At 37.6% G+C, this 21,131-nt stretch overlaps 1 protein-coding gene across 8 annotated transcripts in view; it reads left to right on the forward strand.

Moving 5' to 3' along the window:
- Nucleotides 1–2,334: 2,334 nt before the first annotated feature.
- Nucleotides 2,335–21,131, forward strand: part of dennd1a (DENN/MADD domain containing 1A) — a 29,676-nt gene continuing 10,879 nt past the window's right edge. For 7 of the 8 annotated variants that reach the window (XM_027016876.2, XM_027016880.2, XM_027016877.2 and 4 more), the window contains exons 1-19: nucleotides 2,335–2,472; nucleotides 3,637–3,701; nucleotides 3,872–3,915; nucleotides 4,334–4,383; nucleotides 4,507–4,626; nucleotides 4,790–4,859; nucleotides 5,250–5,330; nucleotides 5,904–5,957; nucleotides 6,675–6,785; nucleotides 10,778–10,878; nucleotides 11,105–11,150; nucleotides 11,492–11,593; nucleotides 11,744–11,869; nucleotides 12,433–12,534; nucleotides 13,782–13,869; nucleotides 15,689–15,729; nucleotides 15,888–15,959; nucleotides 16,202–16,258; nucleotides 20,629–20,754. In XM_027016876.2, the coding sequence (XP_026872677.2) occupies nucleotides 2,450–2,472; nucleotides 3,637–3,701; nucleotides 3,872–3,915; nucleotides 4,334–4,383; nucleotides 4,507–4,626; nucleotides 4,790–4,859; nucleotides 5,250–5,330; nucleotides 5,904–5,957; nucleotides 6,675–6,785; nucleotides 10,778–10,878; nucleotides 11,105–11,150; nucleotides 11,492–11,593; nucleotides 11,744–11,869; nucleotides 12,433–12,534; nucleotides 13,782–13,869; nucleotides 15,689–15,729; nucleotides 15,888–15,959; nucleotides 16,202–16,258; nucleotides 20,629–20,754 (1,479 nt within the window). In that variant the 5' untranslated portion in view covers nucleotides 2,335–2,449. The remainder of the gene's footprint in view (nucleotides 2,473–3,636; nucleotides 3,702–3,871; nucleotides 3,916–4,333; nucleotides 4,384–4,506; nucleotides 4,627–4,789; nucleotides 4,860–5,249; nucleotides 5,331–5,903; nucleotides 5,958–6,674; nucleotides 6,786–10,777; nucleotides 10,879–11,104; nucleotides 11,151–11,491; nucleotides 11,594–11,743; nucleotides 11,870–12,432; nucleotides 12,535–13,781; nucleotides 13,870–15,688; nucleotides 15,730–15,887; nucleotides 15,960–16,201; nucleotides 16,259–20,628; nucleotides 20,755–21,131) is intronic. The other variant, XM_027016878.2, reaches the window with a different exon arrangement.

Below are 21,131 nucleotides of genomic sequence, written 5' to 3' on the forward strand. Positions count from 1 at the left end.
TAGAGCAAGGTGAAGACAACAGTGGCAAGGGAAACTCCCTGGGTGGGCTAAGGAAGGAACCTTGGGAGGACCAAGACTCGAGTGAACCCATCATCCATTGGGCGGCCCAGCTAGTAACTGGTCCATGCTTTATTATGTTATTTTTAACCCAAGTAGACACTTCAGTGTAGATGTGGATCACCAGTCACTCTAGTGGGTTTAGGGTGTGCAGGCTGTTTCTGGAATGGCAGTATCAGTTTCATCTACATGCAGGACCGGGACATTTTCTTAGATGTTTTGTTACTGATGTGCAGGTCTAGTCCAAAGTTGGCATCATCTCCATCTGGCATAAGAACGTCTGGCCAGTGTGATGGAGAAGTGGGTGGCTGGAGTGGAAGGAGTAGGCCACAGGAGGGGGCATCAGGAGGTGGTGGGAGGACCCACTGCAGTTGAGGCTCAGCAGCAGTAGATGGTGTAGATGTACTTCTTCCATCTCAGTGGGGGCAATGAGTTGCTTTCTGTTTATGCAACATGCAACCCAAAGCCAGTGCCGGCAGCCAATTTTCCTAGCTGTGGCATCAACATTGAGAATTGTTCTTTCTTTCAGCTGCTTGCCCGTAACTGAACATCCCCACTTTATTTTCCCTGCCGGCTTAGGTTTGCAGCATTGTCTGAAACATTCTTCCTGCTCCACCAGCACACCAGTCACTTTGCTACTACTTGTTCAAAGACTGCTTGACATGTTGTCTTCTTATGGAGACCCTCCACATAGCACTGAGTTGTTTGCCATGGTGTATTAACACTGAAGGTGTGGTGAACCAGTGTGATGAACTGCGTATACTGCCTCAACTTATCTGGCAGAATTGCATTCCAGAAAGAGCCGCAGCTATTCCTGTGCAGCCTTCTCAAACACTGGACACTTCTCAAACACTGGACATCCCTGGTGTGCTCAGTTCCACCACCAGCATGCTCCTCCACTCTCTGTGTAGCCTCTCTGGAGGAATGCCTCTCCAGCTATTTAGGAAAAGCGTATGTAAACAAGGGCATTGCCCACCTCAAATGCCCACTGGAACATGACATCCTAGTAACACCTCTGATGCCTACCACTACCTAAAGTGACATGCTGACATGTATTTATTACAGCTTTCCTGAGTGGATTACTTGGCTACCTGAGAAGCGCCTGTTTAGGGATAATATAATTTAAACAATAATATTGTTTTAGACAGTAACACAATAACATTTAAATATATTTTAGATCATAATAGCATTGGATCTTGCTTTGGTATCAAAACCAGCAAATCAAACAACATTAAACACAAGTGCAGAAACCCCTAGAACTATGTCATGGGACTATGTCATGGACCTACCTCACAGTTATATCACAGAACTATATCACAGAGCTATGTCAGAGAGAGAGAGAGATTAAAAAAAATATCGTTCTGTGTTGCTGAACTAAAGTACCTTAAAGGCACATGTCGTTGGCAGCTGCAGACGGATGCATGTAGTTGATCATTACCTTGACTGGCAAGAGAGCTGATATTATTAACTGCATCAATGATGAGAATCTATGCCCCTTGGAAAAAAATATGCTTTTACATATGAATTTTGAAATATACATTAGCTGCTGTATCAGTGCTTTACAAAGTCATACAACCAGATAAAAACAAACAAACAAACAAACAAGCAACAACAAAAAATGTGCAATTATTTATATTTTTATTACTTTCCCTTTGCATGTTATTTTGAAACTGAAACTAGGAAGGTGAACATAAAGAATTATCATGGTTCTTGGAAAGTGATAATATGTCTGCTTCACTTCAAACATTTAATTATATTGCCTCAAGAATAAAATCCATTTTCACATTTTTGTTATAAATCTGAAAATGAAACTTCCAGTTTAAGACAGAATAATAAAAAAAAATTAATTAACAAAGATGTTTGCATTCCTAAATGTTTAGTGAATATAATTTTCGTTGAACCCACTGAGTTTCCTCACACTATTGTAAGCTAAAATAAACTCAGTATGAGTAAAGTCGAGTTTTGGCAGTTCCTAAGAGATTGACAGCTGGGCTAACGCTAGATAAATCGTTCAAAGCAAAAATGTTGCAAACACATCGTTCAGGCAGGATACAAACCACCGTGCAACAGCTTTTCATAAGAAATAGCCTAAATCGAATTGTACAGTTGTCAACACACTGCGTTTCTGTATCACGCGACCTCTGGGTTACGACTTTTACTCTACTTGGTAAATGTAGTTTATCATTCTGTAACTCCCATTTAACCGATTCAGAAATAACCTTTTATAAAACTACAATCCCCAGAATTCCGGCTTGCTATGCGTACCGTGATCCGCGCGTAGAGAGAATGGCGTTCCTGTGTGCTACGTGACGGGGTTACCTGGGGAATATCACTTGATCAGTGTGTTATTACCTCACCGATACACCGGGAGAGTTGATTGTAAAAAAAGAAGATGAGAATGGGGTCTCGCATCAAGTAAGTGCCATTCTCTGTGACCTTAACTGTCTCATGTTAATCTTCACAAACCATGGGCCTGGTTGGACTTGTTGCGACAGGCTGCTTAGTTGACTGGCATTAGCGTTATATGCTGTTCACTCTGCCTGGTTCACACATTTAATGACACATTGATGGAGTCAGTCATGTGTTTTGATCGCTTTAACGGCTGAATAGCTATTAGTTAGCTAACTTCATTATGTATTTATTGTTTTGTGTTGGAGTGTGGGAATGTAGCTGGAATGTAGGTAGAAAGACTTATTAAGGCTCCTAAATTATGAATAAATTCAAATTCAAATTCCGTTGTTGGCTAATTATCGTTGCTGTGTCATTCTTCCTATATATTGTCACTATCAACACGAATGATATACCATGCGCCCAGCAGAAGCGTATTATTTAATCAAGACGTGAACCGAATTGTGGAGGACATAACCAAGCTAACCTAACTTAGCTAGCTATAACAGGAGGCTAAAACACTCAACCGTTAGCCGTTTTAAATACCCGCGTTGTACAAGCGCCTGTTATAACCCTCTGTCCTCAGACTAAGCCAATTCTGTTCGCTGTTTGCTTTTAATTAGTGTGATAACGAATATGAGGCTTTTCCATTGTGGCTAGAATACAAGTCAGAATATATCTAATTGACGTGTCTGTGCAGGTAAAAATAGTCTAAAGGATGAGAAGGTTACTTCTAGCAGTTGTAGAAGCTACTGGACTTCCATGTGATAAACTGTACTAATAAGGTGATATGCTATATATAGATATACACAGAATGGCGGGCTCTGATCTCACTAAAACGTAATGCTTTTGTTTGAAAAGTTGCAGGTAAGGTCTCCTAAATACAGATATTTGCTGAATGCATTAATGTTTTAAAAATTGAGAATATAGTAGTGTCCTAGGTGGGAAATTGAGTGGCAGAACTGAGAATAAGGCAATTCCTTTTTATTTAAGCAAAAAGTGATTTATGTCAGGCAGAAATCTTGTGTTGTCCATGGGGGGATTATTTACAAGAATGCGTTAACAAACTATATTTTATCTTATGGATTAATTCCAAAATGTTAACCATTTTCCCAGTATTAGGTACAAGGTAAGGATGGGATAGTTATTGCTTATGAAGTACATTTAACTTTTGACCTCTCTATAATTTAGGGACAGTCCTGAGACAACTTTTGAGGTGTATGTGGAAGTGGTGCATTCTGGGCTAGTGGGTGCAGGTAAATCTCATGAATAATGCAGTATTACCTTGTATCCATGTTTGATTTATAGAGACCTAGGCCAGTGTCTTTTCTTTTTCTTCTCATTATTAATTTTAATTCTAACAGTCTTAATGGAGATGCTAATTGTACCCAATTAAATGATTTTTTTTAATGCTTGTGTTGAGCAGGGCCAGAGGTGAGAAGAGTTTTCCCTGATGGCTATGCTGACCAGGTCTGCAGGAAGTTTTTAATTTTTTTAATGTGTGCGGGTGGGTGTAGAAGAGGGGAAATGTGCACACACACACACACACACACACACACACACACACACACATACATACATACATACATACACACATATATATATATATATATATATATATATATATATATATATATATATATATTTGCTTTTTTCTCTCTCTCATATGTACATATTAGCAAGGAAAGTAGATGTGCAAAACTGCATAACCTTGCACTTGTCACACCTGTACTCATAGGAACTCTCATAAATCAACCTGGAAATGATTATATGTAGTGGTAAATCAATCAGTAGTTGTAAATCAAGTTCAATTGAGCTGAAAAGTACTAAGAACATTATATATTTGTATTTTTATTTGTTGTTAATTTTTCACTGTGGTCTCTTTCAGGAAACTCTGCAGACTGTGCCTAAGTTTTGTTTTCCTTTCAGTGTGGACAGGTATCTCTCTCTCTCTCTCACACACACACACACACACACACATACACATAGCCTAGAAATTGTCATGCTTTTCCTGTATTTGTTCAGATTGACAAGATTCAGTCCTTTCTATTTGTGTCCCAGTCTGGCAGTAGGGCAGGTGGGACAGAACTTCACTTTTGTTCTGACTGATATTGACAGTAAGCAGCGCTTCGGCTTTTGCCGCCTCTCATCTGGAGCTCAGAGTTGCTACTGCATCCTCAGGTGTGTATTTGTGTATGTGTGCTGCTGGATACTACAAAGTGATAAATATTTTGAGTGTGTTTTTCTGTGTATTTATATAAGTGCATACAGTTAGCTACTGTGGTCGAGGTGTCCTACATAAAACTTGACAAATACGTATGTGTGCACATGTGTGTATCTTTAGTTATCTACCTTGGTTTGAAGTCTTCTACAAATTGCTGAACGTGCTGGCTGACTACACCATTAAAGGACAGGCCAGTGACCTCACCCACCTTCCAGTCGTGGTTCCAATCAGAGTAACATCAGTAGCATTATCACACAAGCTGCTCATCAGAAAGTGACATCATTACACAAACTTTCTGTCAAAGCCAGTGATGTAATCATACATACAGCTAACAAAAGTCAGTGACATGAAAAAAGTGATATGAAACGTATGCTCTGTCAGTTAGAAGCAGAGGCATTAGATACATTGTGAGAAGAGACATTGTTTCACACGAGTGAGAGGCAGTAAGTGGTGTGGGTAAATTTAAGTTACTGTATAAATGGATATGTGGTCATTTGGTATAAACAATAGAAATGCTGAATTACTGCAAATTTTCTTTTAGGAATGAAAGCATGTTGTTGCTGTTGTGTATGTTGTACAGGAGACTCGGTGGAGGGAGTTGTTAGAATCTCTCCACGCATTACACATACCTGACCCTGGGGTCCCTGTACACCTAAGTGTGGTAATGTTGCAATCTGTTCATAAATGCACACATTTCTATGTCTGTCTTAATGTGGTTGTTTATATGGAAGCTAGTATTGGATTGTCATATTAAACTTCTCATTGCAAGTTCACATCTTATTTCTGTGTAAACTTTGAGGTATTTGGTTAAGCCTGCATGAGAAAGTGCTTTTGATATTTTTTGTACACATTTGGTTACCTCTCAAGTAAGCATTTGGGAAGGCAAGTTGAAAACTTTCAGGTTGTGTCTTTTAGATATTTATTCCTTAACCCAAAATGGCATGCTAAATAATTGTGGATTCAAAAGATGCAGCACTTTTCAAGGCTTTTCAGGTTTAGAACACCAGATTTTGTATGCATTCTAAGTGTTGATTTACTTTGCATAAATATTGTTTATTTATATTATGGTATTTATACATTTCATTGTAGTGCACCACAGTCTGAACCAGTAGCTTTATCAGCTTGTAAATCAGTTTCTCATGTGTGTACGCATGCACGCGCACACACTCACACGCTCTCCTGCTCACTCTCTACCTTTCTCTTTCTCATTTTCCCTCACTGTCTGTATTTCTAGCATGCCTATTTCTCCGTGCCTGATCTAAGGCAGTTGCCGAGTATTCCTGAAAATGTGAGTTGATTAGTGCAATACTACATCACTGCACTAAAATCTTGTGTATTAGTGGTTATTTTTAGTGATGTACAGTAGTCTAGCCCCAAATTAGATACTACATAAATAACTGCTGCATTTGCAAATTATAAACTGAGTAGTCCAAGTACTCCACACTAATTCAGTGCACACTGTTCTACATACTAAGTTAAAATTTATAAAGATTTTTGTTTATATACACTGTTTATGTACATTATACAAATCTTATGAAACATGCAGAAATGATAACTACAGGTATAATGACATCATACCCTTCATAAACTGTATATACGTAGCACTAAAAGATGTATAACTAATAACAACAAAAAATGAACAAAAACATCACTTTGTACAGGTTATGTTATGCATATTCTCCTTCAATCACACATTGTTAATTAGAAGTAATTAGAAATAATAATTTCAATGGAATTTTTATAAATTGCTGAGACTAATTTTCCATTTAAATTTGTCAGAAATGTTCTGTCTTATTGTGACGCTAAACCTAATCCACAGTACGCTGCACACTGCACTGCTAATCTACTGCAGATTTCAATGAGGAATTAAATTCTAGCCATGCATAACTCTGCCATCACTATTTAATCTGCTGTGTGTGTTACGAATTACATTGCAGGTTCAATTGCTATGTAATTTAATTTCTGTGTAATTCATTGGTGAGTTCACCATGTTTCTTTTTTGCAGAGGAACCTGACAGAGTATTTTGTAGCGGTGGATGTGAATAACATGCTTCATCTTTATGCAAGCATGTTATATGAGCGAAGAGTCCTCATCAGCTCCAGCAAACTGAGCACTGTGAGTGTTCTCTCCACTTTCAGCATATGTGTGTAGGTGTGTCCTCTCCATCTGCAGTGAACAGTTATTTTTCTGGGCTATTTGTAACTGTGTAGCTGTGTATATTTGTGTGACATGTATGTGCAAGTTAAAATGGTTTCTGCACTATGAGTGTCTTTTGTTCACAAAAATCTTTTTTTTTACAAAAAAATTCAAACCAACAAATCTAAATGGAAAAATACACTTTTTTGATTGCACAATAATTACTCCGCTATACTATTCCTATTTTGGGCTAAACACAACCCAGCATAACAGTATGAACTGTTTTGCCTGAGGATGCTTTAGTAGCAGGTAACTAGCTCATGCAGTGAAATAAGATGAAATCAGTAACTCCTATCAGTTGAGACTAGAGAAAAAATTCTTCCAGATTCTGATTCCTTGGCTCAAGCCGGTACATATCCGAGCAGGGTCTTTAACTGCTGTCCAGAACGATGACATGATGGCTGTCATATATTAATCAACAGTCCTGGGGCAGAGCTTTATTACTTAAACAGCTGTAACTGTGCAACTGAACTGGTTCAGCAATTTTCACAAACTTTTAAACACTTATGCCACTATTGAATCTGAGGTAGCAGACCAAATTTGGCATAGTTTTGGTACTATAGCTTGCCAAAAAAAAATTCCACTTGAGCTAAAATTTTGCTTCATAAGGATCACTCTATACCTGAAAAACATGGCTGCAATTAGACAATCAGTGAGCATTTAACAGGCGGCACATCGGGACTCTGCCGTGCATTTTTGACAATGGGGGTGCTATAACGTATGATGAGGCATTTTAATAAGGTATTTGAAATCCAAGCCCAAGTTAGTGCTAGACCTTTTTGTCAATCATTTTAAGTATTGTTTTAGAAACATGGTGAGCAGCTTTAGCAAATTATTAAAAAATATATTCACTTTTATATGTACTATGGCTGACACCTGTTAATCTCCAGGAACAGGCCTTTGAGCAATCATTTGTCTAAAAGTTGGCATGGATGAATGATAAATTTGGTTTGATTCTACATGGGTGGATGACACATTTGGTTTGAATTTGCAGTCTCCAAGAGCAGGCCTTTTAAGTAACAATTTGTCTAAAGCTCATTGAGTGGTATATAAAAAAACACATGCTTATGATGCATGCAAAATTTGCATTGAGCAAGCATTTGGGCCTCAGTCTGTGCATGCATTCAAACAACTAACAACTGTGAATACATTCAAATTGTACTTGCCTCCAGATTTTAATGAAAATTTATTTACAAGCTACAGTCTGTAGCATCCAGTAACATTTTTGAAAGTAGACACTGATGCACCATTGTGTATAGTGTGTTCAAGTCGTGTAGCAGGGTATTTTGTTGTAAAAATGGATTTGTTTGCTTTATCCAGTGGCTAGTGAAGAAACAAAAGGCTTTTCTTGGGTGTTGGGGATTTTTATTATTGTTCTACCAGGGTGGAAGGTTAGTTGGTAACAGGGTCAATATACATGGAGACACAATCAAGTGCTTCGTGTATTAGCATGTTTATTTGCTAGTAAGTGCTTAGAGGTTAACATGTTGCAGTGGTAATAATAATGTGGCTAAGTTTGTTTGAGAAGGACAAGTTCGGCGGAGTGATTGCAGGTTATAAATATTGGTAGATGGGGTGAAATGTGAGACTGGAAATTGCTTGTCGATGTAGGTAAAATGCTATAGGCTTTAGTCACTGAGGAGGCCAAGATGGATTTGTTGTGTTGGAGTATGTTTGCTGATTTGCTAGTTTGCTAAGTACGCTTGCTGATTTGCTTGTTGTTTGCTAGTGGCATAGTGCTTAAAGATGTGTGACTTGGTTTAAAAATGAGCTTGGAGTGTGGTGAGGCTGGGACATCAGGAAAAAGATTGCAAGAAGAAGGGGGAAAAAAAGACTGCAAGTGGCAGTATTTTTGACATAGCCTTCCATTTTCGTGATGATTAGGCAATCCTAAGCATGTCATATTACTGATGAAAGCTGATTGGCTAATGGTGATTATGCATATTTTATTTATTTGCTTTTTTTAAACTACATGAGGCAGCATTCAAAATCTCAGCTTTATCACACTGGGGAATGCTGAGAAACACCAACTTGCAGTTTACAGTAATATAGTGCTTCTGATCCCTGGCGGGCTACCTCAAAGTACTCAATGTTGAGGGTAAATGGATAATCTTCATGAATTTTAGCTATTTTAGTCGACTAATCCACAAGCACTGATTAGTAAACAGCAGCCCTACTGTTTAAAAAATATCATTATATTTTAAATTGTTGAAGATAAGGCTTTTGTATTTTTGCACCAAAATTGTGAGGCTCAGGCAAAGAAATTAGTTAGGTAGGAAAAAAATAGCTTTCACATATTTTGGGCAATAGCTCTAAATCTAAAACCATAAAGATGCAGTCTAGTCTAAATTGGCTTTTTGAGGTTGAACTACATTGTGTCAGTTGGAATTCTGGTAAAAAATGCTAAAATTCTGCTTTATTGCAGTTACTTCAATACCTTCGGTACCTTACTCTGCACTGACTGCCCTTTTCCTGCTCACTAGAATCATTATCTGCCTTTACATTATTTTTATGGGTAATTGCCATAATGAAGTATTTTATAAAGATACTTACTGGAAAGGTCTGGGCTAGCAAAAGTTACTTGAATTAATCCCATTTCTACCACATTACTAATACACATTTGTTGATAAGCAGCTGTCAGAGACAATAACCACAAATATGCTAAACTTCAGATCTGTTATGTGTGATTACCAGTCCTAGGTGAGAATGACTTACTCCCAATATTCTAATGAACATGTTTGATTGACAGCTCAAAGTTACACTCGCAACATGTTACACTGCTTAAGCAGAACTGCATATAATGGTGCAAGCAGGGAGAATTGTACAACTGTACTTAAATGAATCTACAGATGAGGATTTTGACCAATAACAGCAGCAAATAAAAATATGGTGACGCAAATGCTTTGGCAAAAAACTATTCAAATATTATTTGAAATTATTTTAATTCCCTTGCACTATTTCCTTGTTTTTCTCACTTGGGTCTCTTAAATGCATCAAACAGAATACAAAGTTGCTGCTTATTGCAACAAATGTGTTGAGACAAAACTAACTGAACGCAAGGTTATCTGCTTCTTTATTTTAGTATGCATAAAGGAATACAATTAAATGTACTTTTCCATGACCCCAAATAGCTCAGCATTTGGTGTCTGTATGTTTGCTTCAGTTTTGAAGTTAATGTAGCTAACAAGTAATGAAAGAGAAAAAAAGATTTAATGTTGACAGTCACAAACATAGTCAAGTTATTAAGCAATCTCAAACAGTTTGTTTATGTGGGTTATGACCTTGTATATGTATACAAATGGCCCAAAGGTCTGACAAAATCCAGGCTTTGGATGGCAACTAGCTGTTATGCAGAACCTTGAATTAAACTTGAAATAGTCTTGAAATAAACTTCGGCATCTTTTGCAGCATCGGTTTACTTGAACCATATTTTAGTTACTTTAGGCAATCCTACACATTCATTTATGATGTTTAAAATAAGTGAAGCTTTCCTGCACAGTGTGCAGGAAAGTGTGCAACAAAGCTATTTTGCTTCTAAATGCATGCACAAACTTCAAAATCCTTTGCCCAAGAGGTTGGCAAGGGTTATGTGTGTATTTATATAGTATTTAGAGGTATACAGGCATACTATATTAGTGGAATAACAAAATCACAATTATTTGTATGACAGTTGGTGGCTAAAATGTCATAATTGTGACAGACCTATTATGAATATTAAAATACTGTCTGTTACATCAGGCTGCCCTGTAAGCAAATCAGTTCATCGCATCTGTTGAAGGGTGTTGGGCGTCTTCCATATCTTCTATATCTGCAGTAATAGCTGTTCTTTCCTTTGAATAAATTAATATGGAACGTAGAGGTGAGGAAAAGGTTTACAGTAAGAGCATATTCTCACTCACTTTCTCTCTCAGTTAACAGCTTGTGTCCATGGTGCGGCAGCCATGCTCTATCCAATGTACTGGCAGCATGTTTACATTCCAGTGCTGCCACAACACCTGATAGACTACTGCTGGTGAGAGAACACACACAGCATTCGATAGACTACTGCTGGCGCGAACACACACACACAACACCTGATAGACTTCTGTTGGTGAGAACACACACAGACACAACACCTGATAGATTACTCTTTGTGTCTGAGGACATATATGAGTGTGTTTGGGGGGGGGGGGGATGCGCAAATGTGTACGTGTGTATGGGAGAGAATATTTTTTTAATCTTCTCTCTCATTTTGCTAGCGCTCCTATGCCGTACCTCATAGGAATCCACTCAAGCCTGATGGAGGTAAGACACAATCACCCTAATCACTAACCTTGCAAACCTTACCACTGAACACCTTAACCACTAATTCCTAACATCCAACCCCAAATTGCTAATCCTTAATTCCTGGAGTCACCTTTAGCCTGATGAAGATAAAACGCATAGTTAATGTAATGTCTAACCACTATTTTCTAAACTGTAGCCAATAATTCCTAATCCCTAGCTCACATTGCAGTCCGGTCCATCTGATGGCAGTGAAAGAAATCCTAACCCATCCTTGAGTCCCAATTCATAATTCCTAATCTAGTTTTAGAATTTACCCCCATCTAACAGCAGACATTATTTGTGTATGAGTGTATTTGCAGAAGGTTCGGGGTATGGCTCTTGATGATGTTGTCATTCTAAATGTGGACACCAACACACTGGAGACACCATTTGATGACCTACAGAGCCTTCCTAATGATGTGGTGAGAGCTCTTACAAATGCATACACTCATATAAGATGTGGCATCAAAGTTCTACCACAAGGAGAGAGAGAGAGAGAGAACAAAAGTGTGATCCAGTGTGATGTGTACTGAGGTTGTGTGTGCTTGTATGTATTCTTTGTTGTGTTGTAGGTGTCATCTCTCAAGAATCGACTGAAAAAGGTTTCCACAACAACAGGGGATGGGGTAGCAAGAGCTTTCCTAAAAGCTCAGGCAGCTCTGTTTGGCAGCTATAGGAGTGCTCTATGCATAGAACCGGTAAAATTATTTTCCACACAAACTCGCACACACCCACTCATCTATAGGAACATCCTGCTCATAGAACAAGTAACATACACAAACACACAAATATGAGGCTTCTCTGTACATAAATCCAGTAACACACTCTTATGTACATGCACCCAAGGATACTAATATTAGTCAGCATTTATGATAATGATTGATTGTTCATTTAAAAATGCATGACTTTTTTTTGCATGACTTGCCTGCTTAAATAGAGCCAGGAGATTTTGAGATACATGCTGGAATCACATGGTGCTCCAAATACTAAGTCACTACTGCAGAAACATTGTTCATCCTAAATCATTCACTTGTGCACAGATATACCAAATACAAATATACCAAATTGAAGTACAAAATATGCCCGTATGTATGTATGTATGTATGTATGTATGTATGTGTGTGTGTGTGTGTGTGTGTGTGTGTGTGTGTGTGTGTATATATATATATATATGTGTGTGTGTGTTTAACAGTGCCATTGTGTCTTTGTGTATGTCTGTGTCAGCAACTATGTTCATGTGATCCTATTTATTTGTTATTAGGAGGAGCCAATTACATTCAATGAAGATGCATTCATCACACACAGATCAAGTACTATGAGACAGTTTCTACAGAATGCTATCCAGCTTCAGCTTTTTAAACAGGTGCATGCATGCACATAAACATGCGTGATATGTTTTAGTTTATTAAACGGGCACACACACACACACACACACACACACACACACCAGCTACTTATATTTAAGTGATTTACTGTGGTTACACACACTAGTGAAGGATAAACCCAATTCAGCTGCAGTTTTAAAACTCTACAGAATAATATATTCTTGAATCTTGGGCTGTGTAAGGTGGCAAGGAGGGTAAGCAGTGTAGCCCTGGGCCTATCCAGTGTGTGGGGTCTGTTTAGTCAAGCCTTTCCCTCAGGGTTCTCCTGTTGCTGAAGTATAAGCAGGTTGGCCCAGCAATTGGGCATGCTTTGGGAAGTAGACAAACTTTTCCAACGTTTTAAACAGGAACACACACATGCACAGTGTATACAGCTACACCTTTCAGGTACACACAGATTAGCACACACTATGAATGTTGATGATTGAAAATCTTTTGTTTGTTTTAAGCATGAGTGTTTTCATTAATTTCATTACTGATACAGTTTAGCAGTTTTAAAATACAAATCTGTTCTAGAGTTGGGGTGGGTGGGTGGGGGTGGTCAGTGACTGCATACACAAAGACTACATATATCATTCACATTGATAACTATTTCTGGGAGGTCTGTGTGTGTGTGGAAGGTGTTGCTGACACTAGCTAGCAGCTAGTTAGCTATCAAAGTTAGCTGCTTAGCAAAAAAAACAAAACAACAAAAACACAGGGGTGCATTTCCTTATAAAGTGATTTACAAAGAACTTTAAGAACAGTGTAACTTTAAGAATGCCAGTTTTGTTAGAGTTTCCTAGAAGCCTTCTTAATCTCCAAAATTATTGATAAACTTTAAGAAGTTCAGAGCTTGAAAAGCACCACCAGTCGAAAACCAAACCACCAATTTACAAATGTTTTATTATTATACCACAAAGTTATCATTTTGAAAATAATTATTATAAAACTAATAAGTATTTAAATGACTGGTAATGGCACATAATTAATCTTTCATGCATCTGATCAGAAGCATGGCCAAAACATAATGCTAGCACAAATGGAATTTTTCAAAGATGAAATCATCCTATATATAGGATACACACACACATATGTGTGAAAACAAGTACAAGACCACTTCTATATGTGTTGTTTGTTTAATTTAACAAGTATTCTGATTTTACATTATTAACCTATAATTCTAAATATTTGGCTTTTAAATAATTTCTGTTTAGAACTGTTTCTGTGCATGTATTTTTTTAAGTTTATAGATGGACGTCTGGAGTTGCTGAATTCTGGGGAAGGCTTCAGTGATGTCTTTGAAGAAGAGATTAATATGGGAGAATATGCTGGTGGGTTTCACTGTAGTTAGCTGTTTTAGGCAGTCTGCCAAAGGGAAAAAAAAACATTCTCTTCCTCTTAAGCTTCTCTAAGTAAGATTATCTTTTTTTAATATTGAGTGATGGTGACACAGTTCTTAAGATGAGTTTTCCCTGTATACACTATATTTATAAAGGTTTGCAGCATTAATCTACATGTAATCAAGTTTTTCAACATTCTACTTCATAAGGGCGTTCATATGAATGTTGCAATCTTATGTCCCTAGCTAATACTAGATTGGTAGATTTTTTTTTTTTTTTTTTTTTGTTTGTTTGTTTGTTTTTAGATCATACCGATCTTGGGCATAGTAGTTCATGAAGTCTTGACTAGTAAGATCAATTCCAATTTTTCAGTTTACATATAGTTCACTCATCTGTCTTAGAATGTGTTCCTTTGTTATACAAAAAAATGTTAGGCTGTTGTAGTGGTTATTATTGATTTTTATTGTTGATCAAGAAACACACAAAGTGAAGTTTTTGCCTTCAAAGCCAGGGAGCATGAGTCTGTTCTGCCCAAACCACCTCTAATAAAGGCACTTCATACATAAACTTTAAAGGTATTAACAGGGGTATTTTCTTCTTTCAGAAACAAAGAAACCCTAAAAGAGACCCTATATATACACACTAAAAGAGACTAGTGCTCCATTTACATTTTTTACCCAGTTACAAATAGATAGTTGCTGCTTCCTTTAGGGATTGTCAGTCCTTGCATTTTCTCTGTTACAGCACATTGAAGGTCAGACAGGCCATTCCAGGGTATACACTCTTGCGAGGCTTGAAACAGAGACCTTGTTACACATACAGAGCCGAAGCATGAACACAAATTTCCGGTTCAACAGGCAGTACATTTTATTAAATATGCTGAATATGCTTCAATATGCTAAAGAGATATTGCTTATTTTATTTCATTTTTATAACACAAAATGCTTCCCTGGGAAACTCCACTATTTACTAATCTTGCCTTTAGTGAACGCCATTCACAACCACTGTCTGAAGATGATGTATTAACTTTGCCTCTTAACTGCTCTCTCCCTAAAACTTAAAGCTAGTCATTTCTGCAGTAACAAGGTATGATCCACTGTATCAAAATCAATCACTATCCCACAGAAACTTCCTCATCTCTTTACATATAACATCAGTTAAAACATTATATGTCTCTAGAATGAGAGCTTCATACAAAAAGATTATTATTGCTTAGTATTCTTGTTTATTACTGATTATTTTGTGTATGTATAACACTTTCAAACACCTTGTACAAAGCACACAATAAGAGGCCTGCACTTCTAAAGTGATTAAATGCTGCCTGACCTAATCCACCTAGATGATAGAAAGGGTATACCCTTAAACCCTGAAAGGATATACCCTTTCATTAGGGTATTAATATAGGGTAATAATAGGGTATTGAAAGGGTATAGTTTTTACTCATCAAACAATTAAAATAAAATCATTGTCTATAAAGTGGGCTTATTCTTGCTTTCAACAAGTTTACATTTGTGGAAGGCATGGAGTTAGTTACATTGTGCAAATACACAGCATTTCACAAATAAGTTCAAATATCATCTAGTCATGATGTCATGATGCGCAGTATTTACTGCATTTTCAACAGTGGTCTGTAATCACTCAATATTACTATTTTGTCACAAACTGCTTTTTAAAAGGGAATTATGTGATTTACCTACTGGTTTATAGATTTTTATATATAAATATAAATGTGTGTGTGTGTGTGTGTGTGTGTGTGTGTGTGTGTGTGTGTGTGTGTGTGTGTGTGTGTGTGTGTGCTTTTTTTCCACAGGTAGTGATAAAGTGTACTATCAGTGGCTTCTCACAGTAAAGGTTGGTTCTTGCATCCTGAGATTGTGTGTTTGAGTATTCATTTACCTGTGTGTGTGTGTATAAAATCTAAAATACTATTTATTTATTTATTTATTATTTATTTATTTATTTATCCCCCCAACATTCCTTTCATGAGCATCCTTGCACTTTTCCTGCAGAAGGGTGGTGGAGCCATCTTTAATACAGTGAAGACGAAAGCAAATCCTGCAATGAAAACAGTCTACAAATTTGTATGTCCAGCTCCATAATGTCAAAAAAACAACCCAACTGTATTATATAATAAATAAAAAACTGAATATACATACATGCAACTATGCTGCCTAAAGCCAGGTCATATATGGACCTGACCAAAAATGAATGCCTCTAATTATTCTTCACAAACATTAAAGGCTAAGACTGCAGTTTATTTACCTTCTTTCTTTGGTTTTAATCCAGTTTTTAATTGTGTCTTTACTGCTGCATATCTTTGCAGGCCAAAGATCATGCCAAGATGGGCATCAAAGAAGTGAAGAGTCGTCTTAAACAGAAGGTACATGAGCACTGATGCATTGGGAAAGCTGATTTGAAAATGTTCATGGACATACACTGTGTGCACAATTATTAGGAAAAAGAGTATTTTGACCATATTATTTTTATGCATATTTTCCAAAAATCAAGTTATATAAACTTGAATGCTTATTGGATTTAAGCATATCAGGTGACGTGTGTTTGTGTAATGAAGGAGGGTGTGGCCTAAGTTGATCAACACCCTATATCATGGTGTACATAATTAGGCAAAATGGACCAAAAAAGAGATTTAACTGACTATGAAAAGTCAAAAATTGTAAAAAGCCTTTCAGAGGGATGCAACTCTCCTAAAATTTCTAAGATATTAGGGCGTGTTCACAGAACCATCAAACGTTTAGTTGGAAATAGTCAACTGGGTCACAAGAAACGTGTTGAGAGGAAAAAAGATGCAAATGAACTGAAGATTAGAGAAGAAGCATGTGAAGTGACAGGAATGCATTATTCTCCAGTACTGTCATATTCCAGAACTGCAACCTACCTGGAGTGCCCGGAAGTATGAGATGTTCAGTACTCAGATATGTGGCCAAGGTAAGGAATGCTGAAACTCGACCACCACTGAACAAGACGCATAAGGTGAAATGTCAAGACTGGACCAAGAACTATCTGAAGACAGATTTTTCAAAGGTTTTATGGACTGATGTGATGAGAGTGACTCTTGACGGACCAGATGGATGGGCCCATGGCTGGATCAGTAACGGACACAGAGCTCCACTTCGACTCAGACACAAGCAAGGTGGAGGTGGGGTACTGCTATGGGCTGGTATTATTAAAGATGAGCTAGTTGGACTTTTTCGGGTTGAAGATGGACTCAAAATCAACTCCGAAACCTATTGTCAGTTCTTAGAAGACACTTTCTTTAAGAAGTGGTACAGGAAAAGTATGCATCTTTCAAGAAGATTTTTATGTGGGACAATGCTCCATTGCATGCATTGAAGTACTCCACTGCGTGGGTAGCCAGTAAAAGCCTTAGAGATGAAAAAATAATGACATGGCCCCCTCCTCACCTGACCTAAACCCTATTGAGAACTTGCAGGCCCTTCTTAAATGGAAGAATTACGGTGAAGGAAAACAGTACAGCTCTCTGAACAGTATCTGGAAGGCTGTGGTTGCTGCTGCACAAAAGGTTGATCGTCAACAGATTACAGACTCCATTAATGGAAGGCTTATATGACTGTTGTTGAAAAGAAGGGTGGCTATATTGGTCACAGATTTTTTATTTTTTTTTTATGTCAAAAGTTTATTTGTAAATTTTGAGTTGTTTGTTTATTATTCTCACTTAAAATAAGTGAGATGGGAAAATTTTCATTTTTCATTTAGTTGCATAATTATTCTGCAAACTAATAGTTGTTCAATAATTGTGCACAGTTAGATATTCTCCTAAGAGAGCCAAAACCTCACTTTTACTTATTAAATATTCAGGTTTGAGGTTTATTATCATTTTGGACTGACTGAGAACAGTGTAGATGTTCAATAATAAAATGAATCCTCAGAAATACAACTTGCCTAATAATTGTGCACACAGTGTATTTAGCTGCAAAATGTTGTCCTTCATCCAAGCCCTAATCTCCAAACAAAAACTTGGATATGGCTACATCATCTGATATCTCCAAGGGGAAGCATATAGTATAGATAGTAAAAAAAAAAAAGAATGGGGCCAAGAACCAATGAGTTTGGTACTCCAGAGGATACAGAGCATGTTCATGACCTAAATCCTCCTAGACATACTCAGTCCTATCAGATAGATAAGACTGAAACCAGCTCGAAACAGTCATAGATAGCCCAATAGTGCACTGTTGAGAGGAATGTTATGTCCACTGAACCAAATGCAGGGCCTCTGGTCTAGCAGGATCAATAGGGAGGGAAATCCAGAATCAGCTTCCCTCAAATGTTCATTTGTTACCTTCAGAACAGCTGTTTCAGTACTTTGGTAGGCGTGGTATCCACATTGGAATTTTTCATAGAGATGATTTGAGTGAGATGTTCTTTAAGATGAGCAGCCACCACGAATTAGCCAAGACATCTGGCTCCAGTGTAGGCTTCTTGAGAAGTTTGGATAATGGCAGTTTTAAGAGCAGATGGAATATTCACAAATTGAAAGGACTGATATATAACCTGTTATCAGTGGACTAAGAGCCAGCATGCATAATTTCACTCGTGCTGTACATATAGGATCCAGAGCACAAGTAGTGAGTTTCATTTCCATAATGATTTCCATTTTTCTGGGTAACATAATAACCGAAACAAAATAGTTGGCATTTCTGTAGCTGACAAAAGAGGAGAAGAGCTGGAAATCCATCCTTGAATATTACTGATTTTAGACTTTAAAAAGTCCATAAAGTTGTTACACTTCTCATATGTTACCTCCATAAAAGAAGACTGCTGTGGCTGGAGAAGTTGATTTATAGTAGTGAACAACCTTTTTGAATTTCCAGGATGACAATTAATGAGTTCTGAATAGAATTTTGACCATGCTTCTTTAAGAGATCTTCATATTCCTTTTGGTGTTTGATTGGCCATTTTATGGACAGTAAGCCCACAGTGTCTGAAACATCTCTCTAGAGTGCATCCAGCATTTTTCCTTTTCCATAATTCAGGCATAAATTATGAGGCAAAACGTGAAAAACTCTTGACCGGGGCATAATGATTAATCACACAGCCCAAAGTTGTATTGTAGAATTCCACTGATTCCACTGATCAGATGTTGATGTAAAATTATGACAGGAGATGTTTTGGAGAATGTTTTATTTTTATTTATTTATTTATTTATTTATTTAAAAACAGTAACTTGGTCAGTACCTACCAAATTATGGTGGCTCATAAGACGCTTTTGCTTGGGTTTAGTGGGAAAGCACTGAAGTGATAGGTCCATGAATATCACCTTGTGATTGGACACCCCAAGATCATAAAACTAAAATAGTTATAGTAAATGCAGTCCAAAGAAATGGAAGAAACTCATGGATCTCTGAAAATAATTATGCATTATATTTGGGAGGACTATAAATGAGATGCAGTGCCGAGATATATGGGTTCTTGCACTCAGGTGCAAGGTATTCCAAAGATGACGACTTGGGTAGAGTCACTACAACACTTCCAACTCTGCCTAATGGAGGATGGTTAAACCACCACCATGACCAGATCTGTGTGCTGCCACAGAGGGACATGCTTCAATTTAGCACACTGTAAACTCCATCTTGATGCCGGGTTTGTCAGGCACTTGTCCAATCAAGTGTCTTGTCCAAAATATGAGCATACACTTGAGTGGATTTATTACTAAGGGACTGTGTGTTTAAAAGCACCAAATGTATTGCAAATGACACTTGAGGAAGTTGCCTTTGAAAAGACTTCTGGAAATTTTCTATAATACCAGTAGGTTTATATGATGTGCAATATATCCTGCAGGAAGTTTTTTCTTGCACTCAACACATAGAAAAACAGTTATAGGTTTATAGGTGCCTTTGACACTCTGAGACCACGTTGAGAGCCTTTGTGGTTGTAATATCTCTCCCTCTTTAAAATCCCAAGTGTAGAGCAGTGGTCCAAGATGATCTTATCCACTGCATTTGGAACAATCTGTAATTACTATAATTGGTAAGCAGTATAAACCAGCCAATTTGGCACACAGTCTAATATACTATGCTGCAGAGGTCTTGAACAACAAATTCAAGTACAAACAGGAATACAATATTGCCTGTCTGGCATAGAGTCTGTTGGATCACAGCACATGAATATCTCTCTTGCAAAATACAAAGTTGCAGTTTAAGTCACATAGCCCAGTTAGGATTGAGTCCACATATCACGTCACGCTCCAGTTTACACTGGTAATTCTAATCCATACAAGTTGAGAAAGTTTGTATATTGCATTACCCAGCTAATGCACACTCCACATGCTGTAGTGCAGCCTAGCCAGTGTTTCATTTTAAATGCATAAAACTGCTGATAAAACATAAAAAACATCACCAAACACAATCGACATAGCTACAATGCTAACTTAATCTAGAACTAACTTTCATTATTTAAAATTATCAAGAGGAGCAGCAGCAAGTATGCAAGAGTGTTCCCTCTCACCTCCCCCACTTGTCTGACTTGTTTGTTTTGTTTATATTTATCAACAGTATAATAAATGCTAAAGTATTGCTTTTCTATAATGCTCTCAGTCAGCTTTAGCATTAAAGTGTCTCCCTCAGATTCCAAATCTTTCCTACATGCTTGAAAATATTCACTGAATGTTACTCAGGCTTCTTTGGCAGCCCATGTTTGCTCGTGCTCTCATCTGTTGCACTGTCACAACCACTCACACTCTCTCTTATGTCTGGCTGTCTGGGCTGTCTGCAGGAGTTGACAGAGAATGGTTACCCCAGTAGCAGAGATGAGTCTGGCTCAGCCCATGTAGCCTCTACACACAGCAAGGACATGCTAACCTGGGAACAGAGACAACCAATCACAGTGCACTTTGGACAGGTGCGTGGAATACTTTGCATAGCACATTTGTTGATTTGGAAGATCTTTCCTTTGGTGGGAGTATGTTTGTGTGAGAGTATGTATTTGTGAGACAGGTGGTTGCACTTGTCTCATACTTTCTGAATGAGGTCATCTGTAAAAACACTGAAGAAGAAGTGTGTTGTACGGTTGGTTAATGTACCTGCCTATGTTGTGGTCTCTGAGTGACAAACTTACCTGTGAGCTGTTAAATCGTTCAAGAATCTGAATCATTTTCACTGTTCTCTTCCATCCGATTAGTAATTCCATCAAATATATGAATATGTTCACATAGATGTGTGTGTGTGTGTGTGTGTGTGTGTGTGTGTGTGTGTGTACGTGTGTGTGTGTGTGTGTAC

This window comes from Electrophorus electricus, chromosome 22 (genome assembly GCF_013358815.1).
Source record: "Electrophorus electricus isolate fEleEle1 chromosome 22, fEleEle1.pri, whole genome shotgun sequence".
Lineage (NCBI taxonomy): Eukaryota > Metazoa > Chordata > Actinopteri > Gymnotiformes > Gymnotidae > Electrophorus > Electrophorus electricus.